We start from the raw sequence: 19,166 nt of genomic DNA on the forward strand, positions 1-19,166 counted from the left end.
GGAGAGCATGCATTATGAGATCACTTACTGGAAGACATTGACCCCTCTGAACAATAACTGACAACATACCTTGAGCTTAATGGCAATGCCCTGAGTGACATAAGACAACTGGGGACAGTTATGTTGCAAAAGTTTATCAATGAATACTGGAAAACAATGACACGGGCAAAGTGGCAATAATACGACCCTGTGAGTTTTCTGTCTGATGGAACAAAGGGGAAAGGCTGATTTCCTTTCAATTTAAGGTCCGTCAACAGTTCAAGAAAACCAAGAATAATAAGAAACAGCCCAACAGGTTATGCATGTTGATATAATTCAATTTTTTTTATTTCCCTGCATTTTTTTTTAAAAAGTCAGAATCATTCAAAGGACAAGTAACATGGGGAAATGCATATCTGTGGGCAAAGTGCCTGGACACTAAATGCCTGTACAGAAAAAAAAAAAAATGACTACACTTACAACACTTGTTCATGAAGTACTTAAGAACACATGACCATCAGATCCATTCTCTACATGTTACTTGCCATTGAAGAGGAAAAAAAAAAAGAAATAGGGTTTTGATAGGACGGTCCCCTATATCAAAGGGTGATCTCCGTAAAGTTGTCCATAACATGGAACGTTATTGCACAACGTAAACCAAAAACGATTTACAGCTGTGAATTATTGATTGGCGTTAGCCCACTAGTTTAAAAAGGCATATACGTATAATTAAAACATATTTGCAGACAATGAATCAATGTATGCATTTAGCCACAACTTTTAAAACACAAATATGATCAAATGGACACTAGTTGTTGTTTTTTTTTTTTTTAATGGATGACACCTGGAGATTGTTTTGCAGATATCTATATCAAAAACAATGAAGACAAAATAAAAAAATAAAAATGTTTTAATCACCTCTGTTAAATAGACAGAGGACAAATGAGAAAATGCCGCATAATTATGTACAAAAAAGAAAAAAATTAATTTGTGAAACCAAATTAAATTGGGCTCTTTTTCCTTTTGCAACAAGAAAAAAGCACAACATAATACGCTCTAGCTACGTCCATTTCTGCATTTTGTCGTCACAAAATCAGATTTATTTGTACAAGATACAAAAATGTAAACATCATAAAATAAATAGGTAAAATGAGTGATGTAGGACCGGATTTCATGCTCATGATCCCAACACAAACCGATGCACCTGTTTTATAATGATTTTTTTTTTTTTTGAATGCTGTCATTCGCCAATATTTTCCAAGTGCAAAAGCATGATGACAAAAAGTATCTAGAATTCAAGTAACAGAAATAACATACTAATGATACAAATATACTATTTTACAAGGTAGTGATATTCCCAATTTTACAAAATGTACATTTATAATATTGACAAATCTCTTTTTGATATGCTGAAAATTTAGGTACAGTTCTGTGAGTAAGCCCCCTGGTGGCAGGAAGTGGTTTTGCATTGATCTTGGAGGTTAGTCCATTCAATGGCATGATGCTCACTGGCGTGGAGTGGGCTATGTCACTTCCATGGCAACTGTGGTCTCTGATATGCCATTAAGGGCCAACCTCTCTGGTTCATGGTTCTCCCTATAAAACAAACAAAAAAAACACGTGTGAGGGTCCTGGCGGCATTTAAGGATTATTACAGCTATCCAAAATACAAGCTGCTGGCACCAAAAAAACAATAACAGCACGACCAAATGGAACACAGAGGAACAACTGTAACCCTAAGAGCTTTGTGTGGAGGGTGTACACCACAAACATATACGGTTAAGGGTGAGGATAGTGTTTGCACGCATGTGAGTCTGAAGGCCTGGCGCCAGTGTGCTCATGCATTCAGAGTTTGTCTACTTTGGCTCACCTGCCAATGCTGTCTACCGCACTAGCGGGCGTGACCTTGGGCACCCGGTCCAGGCTGCTGGCAACGGCGGCCAGCTTTAAGGCGGAGGGCGAGGGGGCCGAGGGCCGGGCGCTGTGGTGCGTGTGGGCCGGAGACACGGCGCTCACGCTGCCCAGGTGGGCGTGGCCACGTGGCAGCGACTGAGGCGTGGAGTTGCTGTTGCTGCTACTGCCGCCACCGTTGCCACGGATCATGGCCGGGATGTCACGAGCCGGAGAGGAAGAGGAGCGTACCGACGAGCCGCCCCCACCGCCACTTTGAGAGGTGCTGGTGAACTTTAGGGGCCTGGAGCCTCCTGAGGAGGATAATAGATCAAATTGTCACACTTCACAAATAGTTACAACTAACAAAAAACTCAAAAAACTCACAGAAATGAATGACATGGATGTTCAGTTAACTTAAGTATTAAAGGTGCAGTGTGTAGGATTTAGTAGGATCTAGTGGTGAGATTGCTGAATTACAACCAACTGACTACCCCTTCCTTTGCAAGAGTGTTGGAAAACCTACTATAGCTGTCAAATACCGAATGCCCTCTCTAGAGCCAGTGTTTTGGTTAGACTGTTCTGAGCTAGTGTAGAAACATGGAAGACTCTGTGGAAGAGGACCTGCTCCCTATGCAGATATGAAGAGCTCATTCTAAGCTGACTAAAATACAACAACTAGTAGTTAAAGGTGATTATACACTGAAGCAAACATAATCATTGATACTATATTCCATTTCGACTAAGAGAATCCACTAAATACAACACACTGCACCTTTAAAGTTATTCATCAGGCATTGAAAGGGCAAGGACAGTGTTTAATGCTTGTTGTTTAGTAGTGAAGACTCTTCTTTAAATTTTTTACCTCAACAGCAATGTCCCATACCTGAACTGGGGCCAATGCCGTTGACCGTGGGGGGGTGGGGTTTGTTCTCGTTGTTGGCTGGTGGGGGGGCGCTAACCACCGCAGAGGCAGCAAAGTGGGCGCTGGCCGAGTCCAGAGTCTTTGAAACTCGCTCCGACGTGATGGCAGTCTACAAAACACACACACACCCACCCACTTAGAAACACTTTATTGTTGTTTGTGGGTCACATATCCCACTCCACAATTATCAAACCTGGGAAAAGATGTACATGTATACATTGGTGAGAAGGTCCAACTGGCTATGTAGGAAACACACACACCTGTGTTTTTGTGTGTGAGTGGGAGACTAGAGGAACTGTGAGTGTAAGTGTCCGTGTTGGCGTTCCCTGTACCTGTACGGCGGCCTTGCGCTCCGGCTGTGCTGTGGTGCGGGGCGCTGCTCGCTGCAGGACCTGAGCCAGCTGCTGCTTGTGCATCTGGGCCAGCTGCTGCTGGTGGGTCTGATACTGCTCCTCTGTGATCACCTCTACACACACCAGAGACAGGAAATGGTCACGATCAACACCACCATATAACACAGAAAACACCACGCAGAGTGAAAATAGAGGGAGAGAACATTTTCAGAATTGAAGAAGGAATTAATTGAAGAGGACACAGAGCAACATACAAAAAGACTAAAACACAAAGTGCCCAATGAGAAGACAGGAAACAGCTGTACTGGTGAGCTACAGAGAGAAACCGCTGTATTTGTGAGCTAGAGAGAAACAGCTGTACTTGTGAGCTAGAGAGAAACAGCTGTACTTGTGAGCTAGAGAGAAACATCTGTACTTGTGAGCTAGAGAGAAACTGTAATGCCATTCCCCAGCACATGAGGTCATTGGAGAGTGAGATCACTTAGAAATACATATGGTTAAGGGATGCCTGATGTGGATTTATTAATGATATACTTAGTGCTACTTCACATAGTATAACTGCAGAACTAGGATGACTGGATGATCTCAAATACGAAGTCACATCACAAATCCAGAAAACAATAAACAGACAATAGCATGGAAAGACAAACTGGTGATGTTGACATGAAAAAAGAAAACCTCATGCAATGTGAGAGAGATACTCAAATCTCTATTGAGGTGACATGTTCTTCACCAAAGAACACACGACAGCATTTCCTCATTTGCACTTCTCAGACCATGCCTGTTCCCAAACATCAGTCACACGGTGGCCAATAGCTTTCCAAGCAACTCCAAGTTTCTTCCCCAGATCATAGTTTCCTCTCCTGCTTTTGCCTTGTGCTCTGGCCACACTGCCCTGTAATTTCTCCCGCAGAGGAACAGTTATGTAACCCAGCTACGTCTATCTGCCTGTGGACCGACTAGCGCAGGACAAACCACAGGGCAACCCTGAGCTCGGGGAGCGAAGAAGCACAAGAAAGCCAGTCCCATGTCTGCGTCCAGCTTCAGCTACATTATGGTTTGGTGGTTTGATTAGGTCTTAGATTAGGAAAGCTGAAAGCTGTTGGGACATTTGCAGTGAAGAGCCATGGAACGTAACCCTGTCAGAACTTGACTTGATGCTTTTGAATGTTAAGAGGAAGAGTAGCAACAATCTTTCCCATTATATACATGTTCCTCTAGCAACAATTTCATGTTCTTTTTAACAAATGCAAACTTTCATTGCTTCTCTACAGATTACCTCTGCATCAAGTAGAGTTCATGTAGACTATGAATAACTCACAAACTATGGTCTATCTGGCACTACCAGGACTGACTTAAATAACTGAAACTGAAAAAACATCCTTTAATAAATTGGTTGCCTCAACTGGGTGTGGTACCAATATAAAATCAATGGTCGCTCTACTTAGGTTGCAGGTTGTCTGTTGGATCTTGTTCTTGTTGCAAAGCTCATAAAAAAAGGACGGGACAGCACACCACCTCTACTAAATCTGTCATCACAGCTGCTGTCAGAGATGGCATGAGAAGCAGTGACCTTATCTGAGCTCATCCCACTTTTCGATGGAAAAATAGGACTTGTGGTGCCTGTAAAAGACCACTATAGAATCTGTCCAACCACATCCTGAAGGAGAGATTTCCCCCAAAAGAAAGCAAAGAAGTGAAAGAAAGAAGCCAGCTGAAACAGAGGGCTCCGCCAGCTGTGGGCTGTCATCAGAAAAACACACTGTGCGGAAAAGCCCTGTCAGCGCTGTGCCCCTCTATCAGCATACGGGGAACTAATGATTTTGTGCTTCAGATGCTGCCACTTAACACTGTGAACCCACCAGTAAGAAAATTAGACACTAATGGCTGACAAATTACCCAAGATTGCTTGGTGGGGTAAAATCACCAAGTAAGTTTATGGTGAACTGAAATAAAAATGGCTATGGAAGCATTCATCAGAATCGTGAGCACGACAGCAATAATGTTCCTTCAAGTTTGAAAATGTTTTTCTTAAGGCTAACTGATCTTATGAGAGCTTACTTGGAAAACACAAAACAGAACCCACAGGTATAATGGTTGATTTGTAGTTGAGCCTACACAAATGGCCTACACTGATGTAAGCAGTAAAACTTGGAGTGTCTGTGACGCACTGCAACGCCAGTCGGGAAAATTGATACAAAAATGGCAGACCAAACTCTGCAGACAGCCGCATTTTCATACGAACGTCATTTACGTTTTTTGCTTAGATTTTGAAAAAAGTTAGTGAGAAACAGACACTATACAATCTGATATCCCCATTATTGTCACAATAACAAACAATAAGTCTGAGGTTGGCAAGGCATCTGCCAGGTTTAGAGAGGCTGACCTGCATGTTACCCTTTGGGTCTACCACCCCACCTGAAATAAGTATGGGCTTCATTATGGAGGCCGCGTGTGATGGAACACTGTATGGAAGTAGAGCAAGACTGAAGTCTATACACTCTGTTCGCCATTGTGATGGAACACTGTATGGAAGTAGAGCAAGACTGAAGTCTATACACTCTGTTTGCCATTGTGATGGAACACTGTATGGAAGTAGAGCAAGACTGAAGTCTATACACTCTGTTTGCCATTGTGATGACGGACCTGTGAGTGCCGCTTTGGCAATGTTCGTGGAGCTGCCAGTGGTGGCGCCTGCTGCCTCTTGTGTCTTGCCCTCTGACGCCACGCTGCTCTTCCTTGCGTTGCCTAGGCTTTCGTCCGGTGTGGGCCGAGGTCTGAAGCAGCGCCACCTGCTGGACTTGATGTCGCTGAGGATCTGTGCCAGGGAGCGATCCGCATGCAAGGCGGAAGGGGCGGTGTGCGAGGGGTCATGCCTGAGGTCAGGGAGGTCGAGGGTCGGTGAGGAGCGGGTGAAGACGTCTGGGTCCAGCAGTCTCAAGGCGCGGTCCAGGTGGGAGGATGCACGGTCCAACAGAACCCTGAGGATGAGACAGAAGTCAGGTATGAAGGAATCAGAATAAAGGTTTCACTTTCTGTGTGCATGTGTGAGTGAGTGAGTTGGTTTTAAACACTTTCAACATGATTTGTGATGATTTGTCACGCGAGTTGAACGCGTGTTAACAGGTATTAAGGAGGCATTATTCCGATTAGCTTTCTTACCATTACCAAAATCACCACTATCACTTTTTTTAAATGCCAAACACAGTATAAACAATTAATTAACTAATTAAGGACACTGCCCTAAATCTTCAGCTCCCCAAATATAGATAAAGGTACATAGATAGTAATGGGGACGGGGGCACTGAATTATTTGGGAGATATCATATGGAAGTAATGGGGCAGGGTGATCAAGGGGGGGAGAGTGACATTACCTGCCACCACGTCCCATCCTCCTGCGTGCCAGGCCCACACAGCGGTGTGGCACGGTAAGGGCCGTCAAGGAGTGCCGCTGCCGCAGTGGGTCGACCCCAGCCAGCGGCGTCTGACCACACAGAAGAGAGGAGCTCTGGTCCAACTGAGGCTGCACAAGGGAGGACGGGGCAAGAAAAGAAATGGGGTCTTACAACATGCCATCATTTAAGTGTATCATTTTTATAATTCTGTAAACACGTGTCACCTTATTGCAGGGACCAGCTGTCTGCCAGCCATGATCAACAGTCAGACTTACAGCGAGGTAATGGCAGCCAGTTCTCCTTCTGAAAACGAACGCTCCATCTGGGTCATTCTCCTCATCTGGCTCCGATGCTGGAGACTGGATGGAGTGCGAGAGGGAAAGAGTGAGTGACCATTCAGCATGAGAGAGAGAGAGAAAGAAAGAAGAAAAAGAAAAAAGCAACAGAAAGAATGCCAGACAGACAGAAGGACAAAGACCAGTTTTCGGACTGCCTATGCCTGAGGCTGATTCTTGTTAATAACACAGTCTCCATAGTCTGTATTGGCTTTGAATAACTCCTTAGTGCAGTACTGACCAGTGGGTAGTCCTCCTCCCCGGAGCTGTGGAAGTCATACTGCTTGATGTCGGCCTTGTTAACCGTGTGCTGCCTCTCGACTCGGCTGGGCTGCCGCAGCGGGTCCAGTTTGGGTCTCTTGGTGTACTTCTTGTGCGGCCGCACGAAGTCAAAGTGCGGCTCCGGCTTGATGGAGAAGTGGTGCGGTAGTTGTGAGCTGGACTTGTGAGCCTGAAGGAAGAGCGATTTATTAAGGGCTCTGAACCAAACAGATGATGACAAAGCCAACAGAAGTGCTACTTTCTGACCCACTTCTATATACCAACACCAACTGTCTAAGTAGTCTACATGTCTGCATGTCAGTCATTTAGTTTCTCATTTGAGATCTCTTTTTATATTACTTTCTGCTTGGGCTATGTACATACAGAATAACTTGTGTTTGTAATACAGAACTGACTAATGACCTTGATTTTGTTCTCGACTTTGTAGCGGTTTCCGTTGGGCAGAGTGATGGGAGTGGTGTAGACTGGCTTCTCAGCCAGAGGAGCGCTGACTTCGCTGAGGATTTCTCCCGAAAAGTCACCCATATGATACCTGTGCAAAAAGATGGGCAAGAAATTGAAGCCATCGTTATAACAGTTTTCTCTCCTTTAAGAGGAAACACTTGCCACTTCATAAAATCACAGAGAGACACGTTACAGAATGGAATGAAACACAAGCTAATTGTACATTTGTTGTAAATTCAAATTTTAGGGACCCTTAATGACATTTTTATGATCTTTCACAACCTATAAGTAGACACAATTGCATACTTTACTCCACAGGTTGCACCTAATTATTTAATGAAAAGCCACCTTTTCCCTTCCTTTTCTAACAGGCTAGTGAGGCAGTGTCAAATCAAGTGGCAACTGCATCATGCTGCAGATATTTGCACAATAAAACATACCCATGGAGGAGTACAAGAGCATAAAAACATGAAATCAAATTTCATGATTTTCAATACATTTGCTGAATTTCATGACTTTTACAGGATTCACATGACCATGGGAACCCTGACTATAGATAATTGTACTTCTCAGTGGATCAATCTTGAAAGGGCCAAAGCCTCCTTCTCTACAGCCTCTGTTGTGTATGCATGTGACCATGCATCTGCACGCATATCTCCACCCTGATCGACACATATGCACAAGAACAAGACTGTGGTCTGTCTTGATGTACAGAACTAGAGTGAGTGCATGCGCACAAGAGTCAAGTGGTGTGTATGTGAGTGAAGTGGTGTGTGTGTTGTGCTCACCTCTTCTCCACCACCTCCAGCGTGAGGTGCAGCAGCTCTCGCTTGATCTTCTCCCGCTTCTTGATCATCTCCAGGATGGTGACGGTGCGGCTGAACTCCCTCCTCAGTTTCAGCATCTTCTCATACGATGCCTCATCGTTCTTACGGTTCTGAGTGGACACATTATAAATACTGAGTCTGAGATGGTGCAGCTGTGGGTGTGTGGGTGTGTGTGTGTGTGTGTGCACACAAGTGATGGTAAACTGTGGATGACTAGACATGATGTGCGGAGAGAAAGACCTCCCCAGGCAGCCAGAGCACATCAGCATTCAACACTGGGCGAAGGCCTGCATAGTTAATATGTATGAATGTCAGAGCTCCCATTGCACTTTAATGATTGATCTCATTTTTGGTCCAACAGACAAATAAAAACTTCACATGTACACACATTACCATGCATACAATGTTTTCACATCAGCTGTAACACTAAATCAGCAGAAAAAAATAATTGGACATTGATGTCAAGGTCATCTGAAACAAAATTAGTTGCAATCCTGAAAGCGGCGAGCAACTTACCTTCCTGGTCTGCATCTTCTCGGTGCGGCGGCGGAAGGCGACGTAGGCGTCGTTGTTGCTGGAGCCGTCCCGCTTCTCCTGCTTACACTGCGGTATGAGCGACGGCGCTTGGCAGCTCTTCCTCTTCCTCACAAAGTAGTCGTACACAGACTTCAGGAGGTAGTCATCCTCGTTCAACAGCAGCTTGGCTTCCTGAAGAGTGACCAGCTGCGTATGGGGGAAAAAGGGAGTTAGAAGGACCATCCTAGTTAAATCTGCAGCTGCAGAGCAGTTGGACAACCATTGGTGTAAAGGTAGCATATAAATGTATACATTTATGTATGTTGCAAACTTTGGGATTAAGCTTCTGTTTTACACACATTTCCCATAATATCATGGTCTACATGTGTAAGAGGGTGTATTACCTGGTTAGAACTAGCCTTCTCCAGTCGGTCCACCATGATCTCAAACTGCAGAGGCTTGATCTCCATCTTCCTGTTGAGTCTGTTGAGGAGAGTCTCATCCTCTGAATCCATGTCATAATCTGGCTGTTCATTGTCCAAACCCAGGGCTGACAAGAGAAAGAAGGGGGGGGGGGGAATGGGGGGGGGGGGGGTGCAGGTAAGTCATTTTGAAAACCAATAACGTTCAGATAGAGAGAAAAAAAGTTTAAAACCATAGTACGATTATTTTCGTCAACTCAATTCAGTTTATCGTCGGAGGCCGCTGCAAAATCCAAATAATGGCTTGATCAGATCTCGGACTGTTGGGACTTTATTTACAATTAAATTATTTTTTATGTACAATGAAAGCTATGAAAGAACGAGACATCTACTTCTACTTTTTTAAGTCTTGATCACTGGTAGTACAGCTAACAATGCTTCACCATTTAAGCAGGGAATGAGGCAACTGAAATACACAGCAGCCTGTAAAGATATACTGTATTTCCCACAGGTCTAAAATGTGGTAGCAACCCGTACCTGCTGGCACAAACATCCTGCTTTGTTGACAAACAACAAATACGTCTGACCTTTAACACAAAAGTTTGATTCATTGAAATTTTCTATTTCACAGACCCAAACCCTCACCTCTATCTGTACAAAGATGGCCCTGTTTGGAACTATGCTGCTTGGTCACCTGCACCTGCCTCTACCACACTGGGACCTGTTGCTGCTGCCTCTCACTCAGCCCTCTCACTACTTGTGCCAGCAGCTTCACCGACCGACTGCCATTGAGCACAAGCTTGAATCTCGCTTGGGCTCACTGTTGACTGCAATTGTAATTTTACGTCAAATTAACTGGCACGTGTAATTATTGAGGATTTATTTATTGTCATTTCACGAGGTACCTGTGGTCGCGTATCTCTCCCTCATCCTCACGCAATATTCTCTTCAAATAGTTTTGAACAGTCATATCTGCCGAGTAAATGCTAACCTTAGCTTAAGTAAGACTGTGTTTTTTCAAACCCCCATGGCCTGAAAAGAAAACGAATTATTATCTCTTATAGTTAGCCAGGACACCATCTGCATGTTGTGAAATGACCAGGTTACGTGTGCTGAATACACTCAGGTCTTGTAGCTCCCAATGCTACATAGTTGCCGCTTTCTTTCATACAATTTAGAGCTACTACTTAAGTCAGAGAAATTACACAATAAGGTGAAAAGGAGTGGCTTTACTTGATCAGCGCTTGTAAAATATTCACTGTGCCTGCATTTTTAAACATACTCCTAGTGAACTTCTCTCTCACTCTCTGTGTTCAGAGCATGTGTGGTTGTCAGTAGACCCTTCTCGTGACGGCAGAACGAACAGGTACGGGAGGGGTAGAGCGAGGGGAGATTGTCTACTAGTTAATGGATCGCTGATGGTGTCGTTCTCTCGGACGGATAAAGAAATAAAAAAAAGCTACAATGAGTCACCAAACATACTTTGGTGGCCGGTAATATCCCAAGGTGGCCCAGTCTGTCTGTGGGAAACGCAGCTGTAATTGCAAGCAGGCAACTGTTCTCTCAGCCTGAATATTAACCAGAGGTGCACATTAATCTTCAATGTGTCTTGCATATTTATGTCAACAAATGCCCTTCATATCTATAAAAGCAATACATCATTGAATAGTGACAACACCAATCGAGCAGATGAGTCTATGGCAAAAATGTAATTTGTACTCACGCTGAATGTGTATCAGCTGTTTGGGAATGCGGAACTCTCCTTTGTACAGACGGTCGTAGTAGGTGACGTTGCTCTCTGCCTCCGGCACGGGGATGACCATATTCTCTTTCTTCTCCCTGAACACCGACTGAGCCGAGATCGCCCTCTGGAGATGGTGCTCCTGGGGGGAGGAACCGAAGAAGGGAATGAGAGAGAAGGAAGAAGGATGGTGAATGAAAGGAGAATCAAAAGGGGAACATAAGCATGCTCACATGCAATTTCTCAATAAAAAACTTGTGAAAGAGAGGTTACGCAACACTTTGCATTCAGAGCTATCTGCTAAACCAGATTGTTTTTTTTCTCTTCAATTTCTATTGCTGAAATACTGACCCTCTTATCAAACAACATCAAAATGTGACTATAAGGAGGAGGAGGAGGAGAGCCATTTGGAGCACAGCTGGTGTTAACTGACAGTCTGCACTGCTGTTGGCCTCATCTAAGACTTCAGAGGACGACTCTGTGATGAAATCTAGTGCAACATCTCAACATGTCGCCAGCCTGGTCTATTGCTCAGCAGAAGACTGAGCAAGGGCGCCGTTTCTAGAACCATACATGCACCTAGGAGCACTTATCCCTGTTAACTTGATGGTGCATTTATTGGGCTGAGATTGGCATTTATTTCCAACTTCTGAAAGGGAGGTATAGGTCACATATAACGTACAGAGAGTAAAACCAAAGGTAAGGAGTTCTGTTCCATTTATGGAGGGAGTGAACATCAAGGCAAGCAGGATCAAACGACTAAGCTTAGTTGGTTGATTATCAATGTCTTCCATGTTACCATGCCAATACCCACTGTGAAGGCAATAAAAAAAGGCATGGACTCTGATAACGAAAGTATGAATGTTTCAGGCAAGAGTATCACGTTATGGGTTTAGGTGAGGCTGCCTGTGATAAAGGCAGAGATAAAGCTGCATTTCAGATAACGCTCATGTATGAAGCTTTTACTATTGATGTTTAACCAAGATGCAAGCTCAGTGTGCAGGTCTGCACAGTTGCTGAATTTAGTGAACGTTTTACTTTGCCATCTATGGAAGCTAACTAGTGGATTCCCTGAATTTAAGGGCTGAAGCGATAACAATGCCTTTGCATACAGCGTGGTGACAGAATCTTTAGGAAACTCTGGCTGACCAGCTGGCTCTACGTTTCCTCAAATACAACAAATAGGCGGGAGATACAAGCGGAACAACTAGTTAACCTCCCTATATATGACACGATCTCTGAATTTCGATCGAGTATGGCACTCACATTCCAGTGACACTGTTTCACGATTTCTCAAAATGTAGCTACCTAGCTAACGGTAACTATCTAGCCAACGTATTGGCTTAATGATTTGTTGCACCCAGTCAAGCCAACCACAAGCCACACACCTAGTGTTAGCTTGCTAGCTACTCATTGATAGCTAATTAACGCTACAGTTAACTTAAGGATGTGCAAAATATTCAAAGGCTTGGCGAACTTTGAAATGAATTACTGGGGACGTGGCCAGCATTAGGTTTCATTCACTGAGAATACACAGGCTAGGTAGTTAAGATAATAAGTTAACCAACGTTGGATAGCTTATGATGGAATGAATTGGCTAGCTAGCCAATTCATAGTAGTCATTTAAAAGGACTGATGGAATTAAAGTTAACTTTAGTGTACCACTGGGGATGACATGACGTTGTTGCAAGGTTAATGCTATTGCATGCACTATACATTGTACATGTGAGGTGACCGTCTGAAATGTCCTTGCTGATAGCTAGATAACCGTTCTTCAGTGTATGCTAGACAGAATGGCTAACACAGCTAACACACGCACAAGTTCCTCATACATATAGCATGCCTTCCGTATCCTTCCGCATCCTTGATAATCACGTACGGTTGTTGCGCTCTGAATGTGACGTAACAACAATACGAGAACGTAGTTATTACCAACGCACACATTCGACATACGTAAAAAGTGTAAAAACTGCGAATTCACCGTTGGATTCCTTACTCTTTTTACGTAGCATACAGGCTTCAAGAATGATGCGCATGCCTGTTACGCACAATGGTTTGCGTAAAGGTCTTGGTGAATGCCGACAACCTGATGTGCGATTGAAATGATGGAAATAAATTCATTAAAACTATAAACATACCGATTCCTCCTCCTTTTCCATTCCAGTTGGCATCTGGGGCACAGCCCGGTTGATTGAGACGCAGTCATTTAGGTCCGGGAGGTCTCTGTTACGGTATATGGGGAGAGGTTTGGCGGCGTCTAGCGCTCGCGCCCGGAACGAGAGTTTACTCATTGTTTTCGCCTATCTCGAAAACACAAAATGTGGAGGAAACATGAATCCCGCCAGAATTCAGTCAAAAATTCGGTATAAATCCACGAGGGCTCCGCCTCTTTTCACAACGGTCCAAAACATCGACTCCTTTATTACCGAAATCCAGTGTAAAAAGCCATTTTTGGTCGAGATAAAATTGATTTAAAAGCTATTTTTTCTCGGGCGGTCCGCTGCTTGTGCCATGAAAAACATGGCGGACATATCCACACAGCAGCTGAGCGTTCCCGACGGTCTGTGCGAGACATCCGAAGAACATGGGCCGTGGCGCTGCGCGCGCACCTCATACAACATGCAACAAAACTACTGACGATACATACGTAACATGCAAAGGATAGTGAACTTATGGTGCAACTCACGATCGTCATATGCACAAGTCGATAAATTCAGCGTCCGGACCTGGCATCTATTAAACGAGAAATATTACTTGAGTGACATCACATATGCACAACCAATCACTTGTAGATTTTCATAATTCTGCAGAATTGGAGAAAATGCCACTCATATAGGAGCAATTAAGAACATTCTAGCCTAAATCTGAAAGCCTTTAGCCAACTATCTATGTTAGGCCTGTCATCCGGTTGTCCTGACCAAAATAAGCGAACTGTTTAGTCTGTAATGAAATAAACCAAAGTAAAGCATAGACTGCAAGGCCAAACTGACCTATAATCTTAGTCAACATTGATATACTTAACAGGTAAAATAACATTGATTTACAAAACACACAAAATATTAATGAAAGAAAATTAAGAAAACAAAGTTTTTTTTCTCCAAAACTTTCAAATGTAATTTGTATGATCCTTTTCAGTATCAGATGGTTAATCCAACCACTTGCTGGGCTGGATAAAGGTATGGATTTTAAAGGTGGATCGCAGTGTAAATATGATTTATGGTGTTTTTATCTTATATTGCTCTGGAAATGTAGCTCAGCTAACTACTAAAATGTGTACATGGTGTTATTGGGCCTCATGGTTCCCTTACTGTCCAGTCAGCCAGGCCTAGGTTTCTTGCTTCAACCTAAGTTTGAACATTTTAGACCAGGGGTCTCCAACCTTTTTCAGCCCAATGACCCCTCGGCTGAGAAGGGACCCCCACACCCGCCGCCCAAAATTTAGGCCTGATATTTAACATTTTTATTTGGAACTAAGTGTCACACACTCACACACACAACACACACACACACACACACACACACACACACACACACACACACACACACACACACACACACACACACACACACACACACACACACACACACACACACACACACACACACACACACTCCACACATGTTTGAAAAGAATCACACATCATCTGTAACACACAACTCATTTCAATTCATTCAGTTTCATTCATATTTTCTCCCTTACATTTAGCCATCATTCTGTATTAATTTAGCGAGAGACAATGAATTGAATAGCTTGAGAAGCTTAAGTATGGATGAAATATCTCATACCTATTGAGAGGCCTGACACTGGTGAGTGGCACAGAGCTTGTCTATTCTGGGGCAGATGGAGGTTTGAGGCAGAGTGCCAGATCAGCCCCATGCTTCAGTCTTGACCAGTATTCGATCTTCAGGTAGGCAAGAGAGGAAAATCCACTCACACAAAGATCTGTAGTAGCAAAAGTTAAAAGACTCCTCATTGCTTTTGCTGTCAATTGAGGGAAGTCTTTCTGGCAAAAAATACAGAATTGAATGAGTATTCCTGTATGTGCTGTCGTGGATAGTTCAATGAGCTTATCTTCCTCTGTCACTGTTAAGTTTAAGCCATCTGCTGCGCTATCTTTGAGTGGGAACTCTATCCATGTCTTATCTTTATGCCACAACTCAGCCTCAGTGAAGTATTTCCCAAACTCATCATCAAGTGCCTCCAAACATGCAACAATAGAGGGTGAGGTACTCTGATTTCTTGTCCTGGTGTTTTTGAATACTTTTGTCTGATTCGAGTAAAGACCTTTTGTTGGAACTTATCTAAACTGAACCTATCCTCGTCTCTGCATCTGAGTCTCCAACATCTCCCCGTAACTTAGCGGTAGACATCCCATCTGCCACAGGGGACTCCCGAGTTTGAAACCGGGGGTAAACCTTTCAGATGACGAAATCATCAACTTAAACATGAATGGACTGACAAGTATTTGTTTATGTTACCATCCTTAACAAGTGTTAAACCAGTGTGTATACTCTGAAATTAATGCATCACAGTACTTAAGGGGCCATCTGAGCCACGTTTGGGCCGCATCTGAGCTGGATCTGGGCTGCTTCTGGGCCGCATCTGGGCGGAACTCAGCTGATATCAGCTGATATCTGAATGAGGCTCTAGGACCTAGGTCAAGCATTAGGTCACTTTATTGTGTCATTGTGTTCACCTGAGCCTTGTTTACTTGCCTTTATAAGCCGCATGATCTTTTGGGTTTTTGCTGTCTTGATTTGACTCCCTGTGATCGCGTTGTGTGAGTTTAGCTTGTGAATCTTTAGTTCGTGAGTCTTTCTCCTGAGAACTTTGTTACCTGCTTTTGAGTCTTTTTCCTGAGAACCTTTGTTAACCTTCAACATCATCATTCCGGCTCTGCTACAGGACAAGCTCTCCCAGCTGAGTGTGCCTAACTCCACCTGCAGGTGGATCACTTCCTGTCTGACAGGAGGCAACACGTGAGGCTGGGGAAGCATGTCTCTGACTCCTGGAACATAAGCACCGGTTCCCCTCAAGGCTGCGTTCTTTCCCCTCTACTCTTCTCCCTGCACATCAACAGCTGCACCTCCAGACCTACAGAACAACCTGGAGCTCAATGCTCTGAAAACAGTGAAGATGGTGTATACTTTAAAAGGAACCCAGCCCCACCCACCCCCATCACCCTGAGAGACTCCCCAGTCGCCACTGCGGAGTCCTTCCTCTTCCTGGGCACCGTCATCTCCCAGGACCTCAAGTGGGAGCTGAACATCAGCTCCTTCACCAAAAAAGCTCAACAGAGGATGTACAGTGCCTTGCATAAGTATTCACCCCCTTGGATGTTTTACCCTTTTATTGCTTTTATAAATCAGTCTTGGTCAATATAAGTTGGCTTTTTGGACAAAAGAAATCACAAAAAAGCCCTCTTTAATGTCAAAACAACACATCTTGACAATTTTTACACTTTATTCATTTTACACTGTCAGGGACCTCAGTAGCATGTGGATCGTGCATTCGTGGAATGAGCAACACAGCTAACCGTGTGGGTAGCAGCCCAAGAAAATTTGCCAAAATCCCCTGCAATATTCTTCTGTTGGAATTTAGTCAGATATCGGAATGAGATTCTGGAGCCAGTTGCGATCCCATATCTCCAGAATCTGGGACCTAACTCCATCCTCCAGGATGACAACGCTCGCCCCCACAGAGGCAGGATCATCACAGAGTACCTCCAGAACTTGGGAGTGGAGAGGATGGAATGGCCTGCCGTGAGTCCAGACCTCAACCCAATTGAATTGAAAAATTCTGGTTCAGGAATCGGATGCCATCCCACAGGAGGTGCCAAGCTGTTCTGGCTGCGTATGGATCTTCCACATGCTACTGAGGTCTCTGACAGTGCAAAATGAATAAAGTGTATAAATGGTCAATATGTGTTGTTTTTTCCTTAATACTGTGGGAGAATCATCCAATCCACCAAGCAACTCAAAACAAGAGTGAATACCAACAGAAGAATATTGCAGGGGGTTTTGGCCAAAATTTTTGGGCCGCTACCCACACGGTTAGCTGTGTTGCTCATTCCACGAATGCACGATCCTTACAAGTTGTACCTCGGGAAGTACAGTGCAAATGTTCAGTGGCTGGAGAAGGGTGTGTGGCAGTCAAGCCAGGGTGGAGGGGGGAAGTACAGTCTCAGGGGTAGGTGTGTGTGGGGGTGGGGGGGCTATCCCTGGGGAGCAGAGCTCAATAGGGTGACAGCCACAGGGATGAAGCTGTTCTTGAACCTGCTGGTACGGGAACGGAGGAACCTGTAGTGCCTCCCAGAAGGGAGGAGGGCAAACAGTCTGTGGCTGGGGTGTGAGCTGTCCTTGACGATGCTGCGCGCCCTCCGCAGACATCTCTTGCTCTGGACAGCCTCAATGGTTGGGAGAGTGGAACCGGAGATGCTTTGGGCAGTTTTCACCACCCTCTGCAGTCTTTTTCGGTCGGCAACAGAACAGAGCCTTCTTCAGTCTCCTCAGGAAAAAGAGATGCTGCTGGTGTGCCTTCTTGACTATGGATGAGGTACTAAGGGTCCAAGAGAGGTCCTCAGAGATGTGGTCACCCAGGAACTTGAAGCTGACAACACGCTCAACTTCCATCCCGTTGATATGGATGGGGGTGTGAGTGCCATCTTTCTTTCCGAAGTCCACAATTAGCTCTTTGGTCTTCATGGTGTTGAGAGCCAAGTTGTTGTCGGCGCACCACACTGCCAGGTGCTGGACCTCTTCTCTGTAGGCCGACTCATCGTTTTCGCTGATGAGGCCAATGACCGTTGTATCGTCTGCAAACTTGACAATGGTATTAGAGCCATGTACAGGTGTGCAGTTGTAGGTGAAGAGGGAGTAGAGGAGAGGACTTAGCACGCAGCCCTGTGGCACGCCTGTGTTCGGGATGAGGGTTGAGGAGGTGTGGTTCTCTATCCTAACAGTCTTGGGTCTGTTGGTTAGAAAGTCCAGTATCCAGTTACAGAGGGAAGTGTTGATACCCAGGTGACTGCACATTGTAGCCTACTCCTGTTTTGCACATTTGTGCTAGATTGCACAGCCCCTCCACTAATACATATATTGTAAATATATTTTAATATTTTTAACTTTTTTATATATTTTATTTGATATATTGTTTTTCTTATGTGTAGTACGTATTATGTTTATTTATTATTGTCAGTACCAATAGGCCAAAACGAATTCCTGGTAGGTGTAAACCTACTTGGCAATAAAAACAATTCTGATTCTGTTATTGGATACTTTTTGTTGGAACTGTTAAACTGCCTAGACTGAGTTTTACTGTCTGTTTTTAAAGTAGTGAATACACTTGGAAATGAAACAGGACCTCAGGCAGAGGATTGGCAATTCTTCAGTCAAAACGTCATTCATGAACCCCAGTTCCAGCTACAGGAATAGAGTCTGCAGTATGTATCCCTCTAACCCTAACATTTCTTGCTATCCAGGCAGTCTTTGTGAGACACACTGAGTTAAGTCTGTAAAATAAAACTACATAGAATACATCGAAATTCCCCTGAATTGATGGATTTGTTGTCACACCTATGCTTTTAGTTTGACATGATTATGTGAAGGACTGCAACAATTATTCACAAATGTAGATATTGCTATATGCTGAAATAAAACACCTATGCTTTTAGTTTGACATGATTTTGTGAAGGACAGCAACAATTATTCACAAATGTAGATATTGCTATATGCTGAAATAAATAAGAGAGACAGGGGTACAACAAAACAATATTGTCACACAAAATACAAGTATATAAGCAGATGGAAGGTAGACTTTTATTCTATACATTCACACCAGCACACAATGACGTAAACCCAAAGGAAAACATAGGCAGATATATCAGCAAAATAAGAACATTTCAAGGGAATAATTACAATAATTTTGGTACACCCATATTTGCTGAAATGTAAGTCATCTACAATGACAGTAACATAACAATTTGGACCACTTTTGGTAAAGCACATTTCATTGACAAGGTGTTCAATGTCACATGAAGTGTCCTTACTGAACATTC

General features: G+C 43.9%; 1 protein-coding gene across 1 annotated transcript; it reads right to left on the reverse strand.

The window, feature by feature from the left end:
* Nucleotides 1-273: 273 nt before the first annotated feature.
* epc2 (enhancer of polycomb homolog 2) lies at nt 274-13,523 on the reverse strand. The gene is made up of 14 exons (XM_080839915.1): nt 13,248-13,523; nt 11,092-11,251; nt 9,351-9,496; nt 8,947-9,153; nt 8,392-8,540; nt 7,562-7,691; nt 7,119-7,328; nt 6,818-6,901; nt 6,522-6,670; nt 5,794-6,128; nt 3,127-3,260; nt 2,756-2,903; nt 1,850-2,183; nt 274-1,575 (listed from the first exon to the last, which is right to left on the reverse strand). The coding sequence occupies exons 1-14, from the start codon at nt 13,398-13,400 to the stop codon at nt 1,503-1,505; spliced, it is 2,412 nt and encodes an 803-aa protein (XP_080696041.1). The 5' UTR covers nt 13,401-13,523; the 3' UTR covers nt 274-1,502.
* Between the last annotated feature and the right edge of the window lie 5,643 nt (nt 13,524-19,166).

This window comes from Sprattus sprattus (assembly GCF_963457725.1).
Source record: "Sprattus sprattus genome assembly, chromosome: 5".
NCBI classification, from domain to species: Eukaryota; Metazoa; Chordata; class Actinopteri; order Clupeiformes; family Clupeidae; genus Sprattus; species Sprattus sprattus.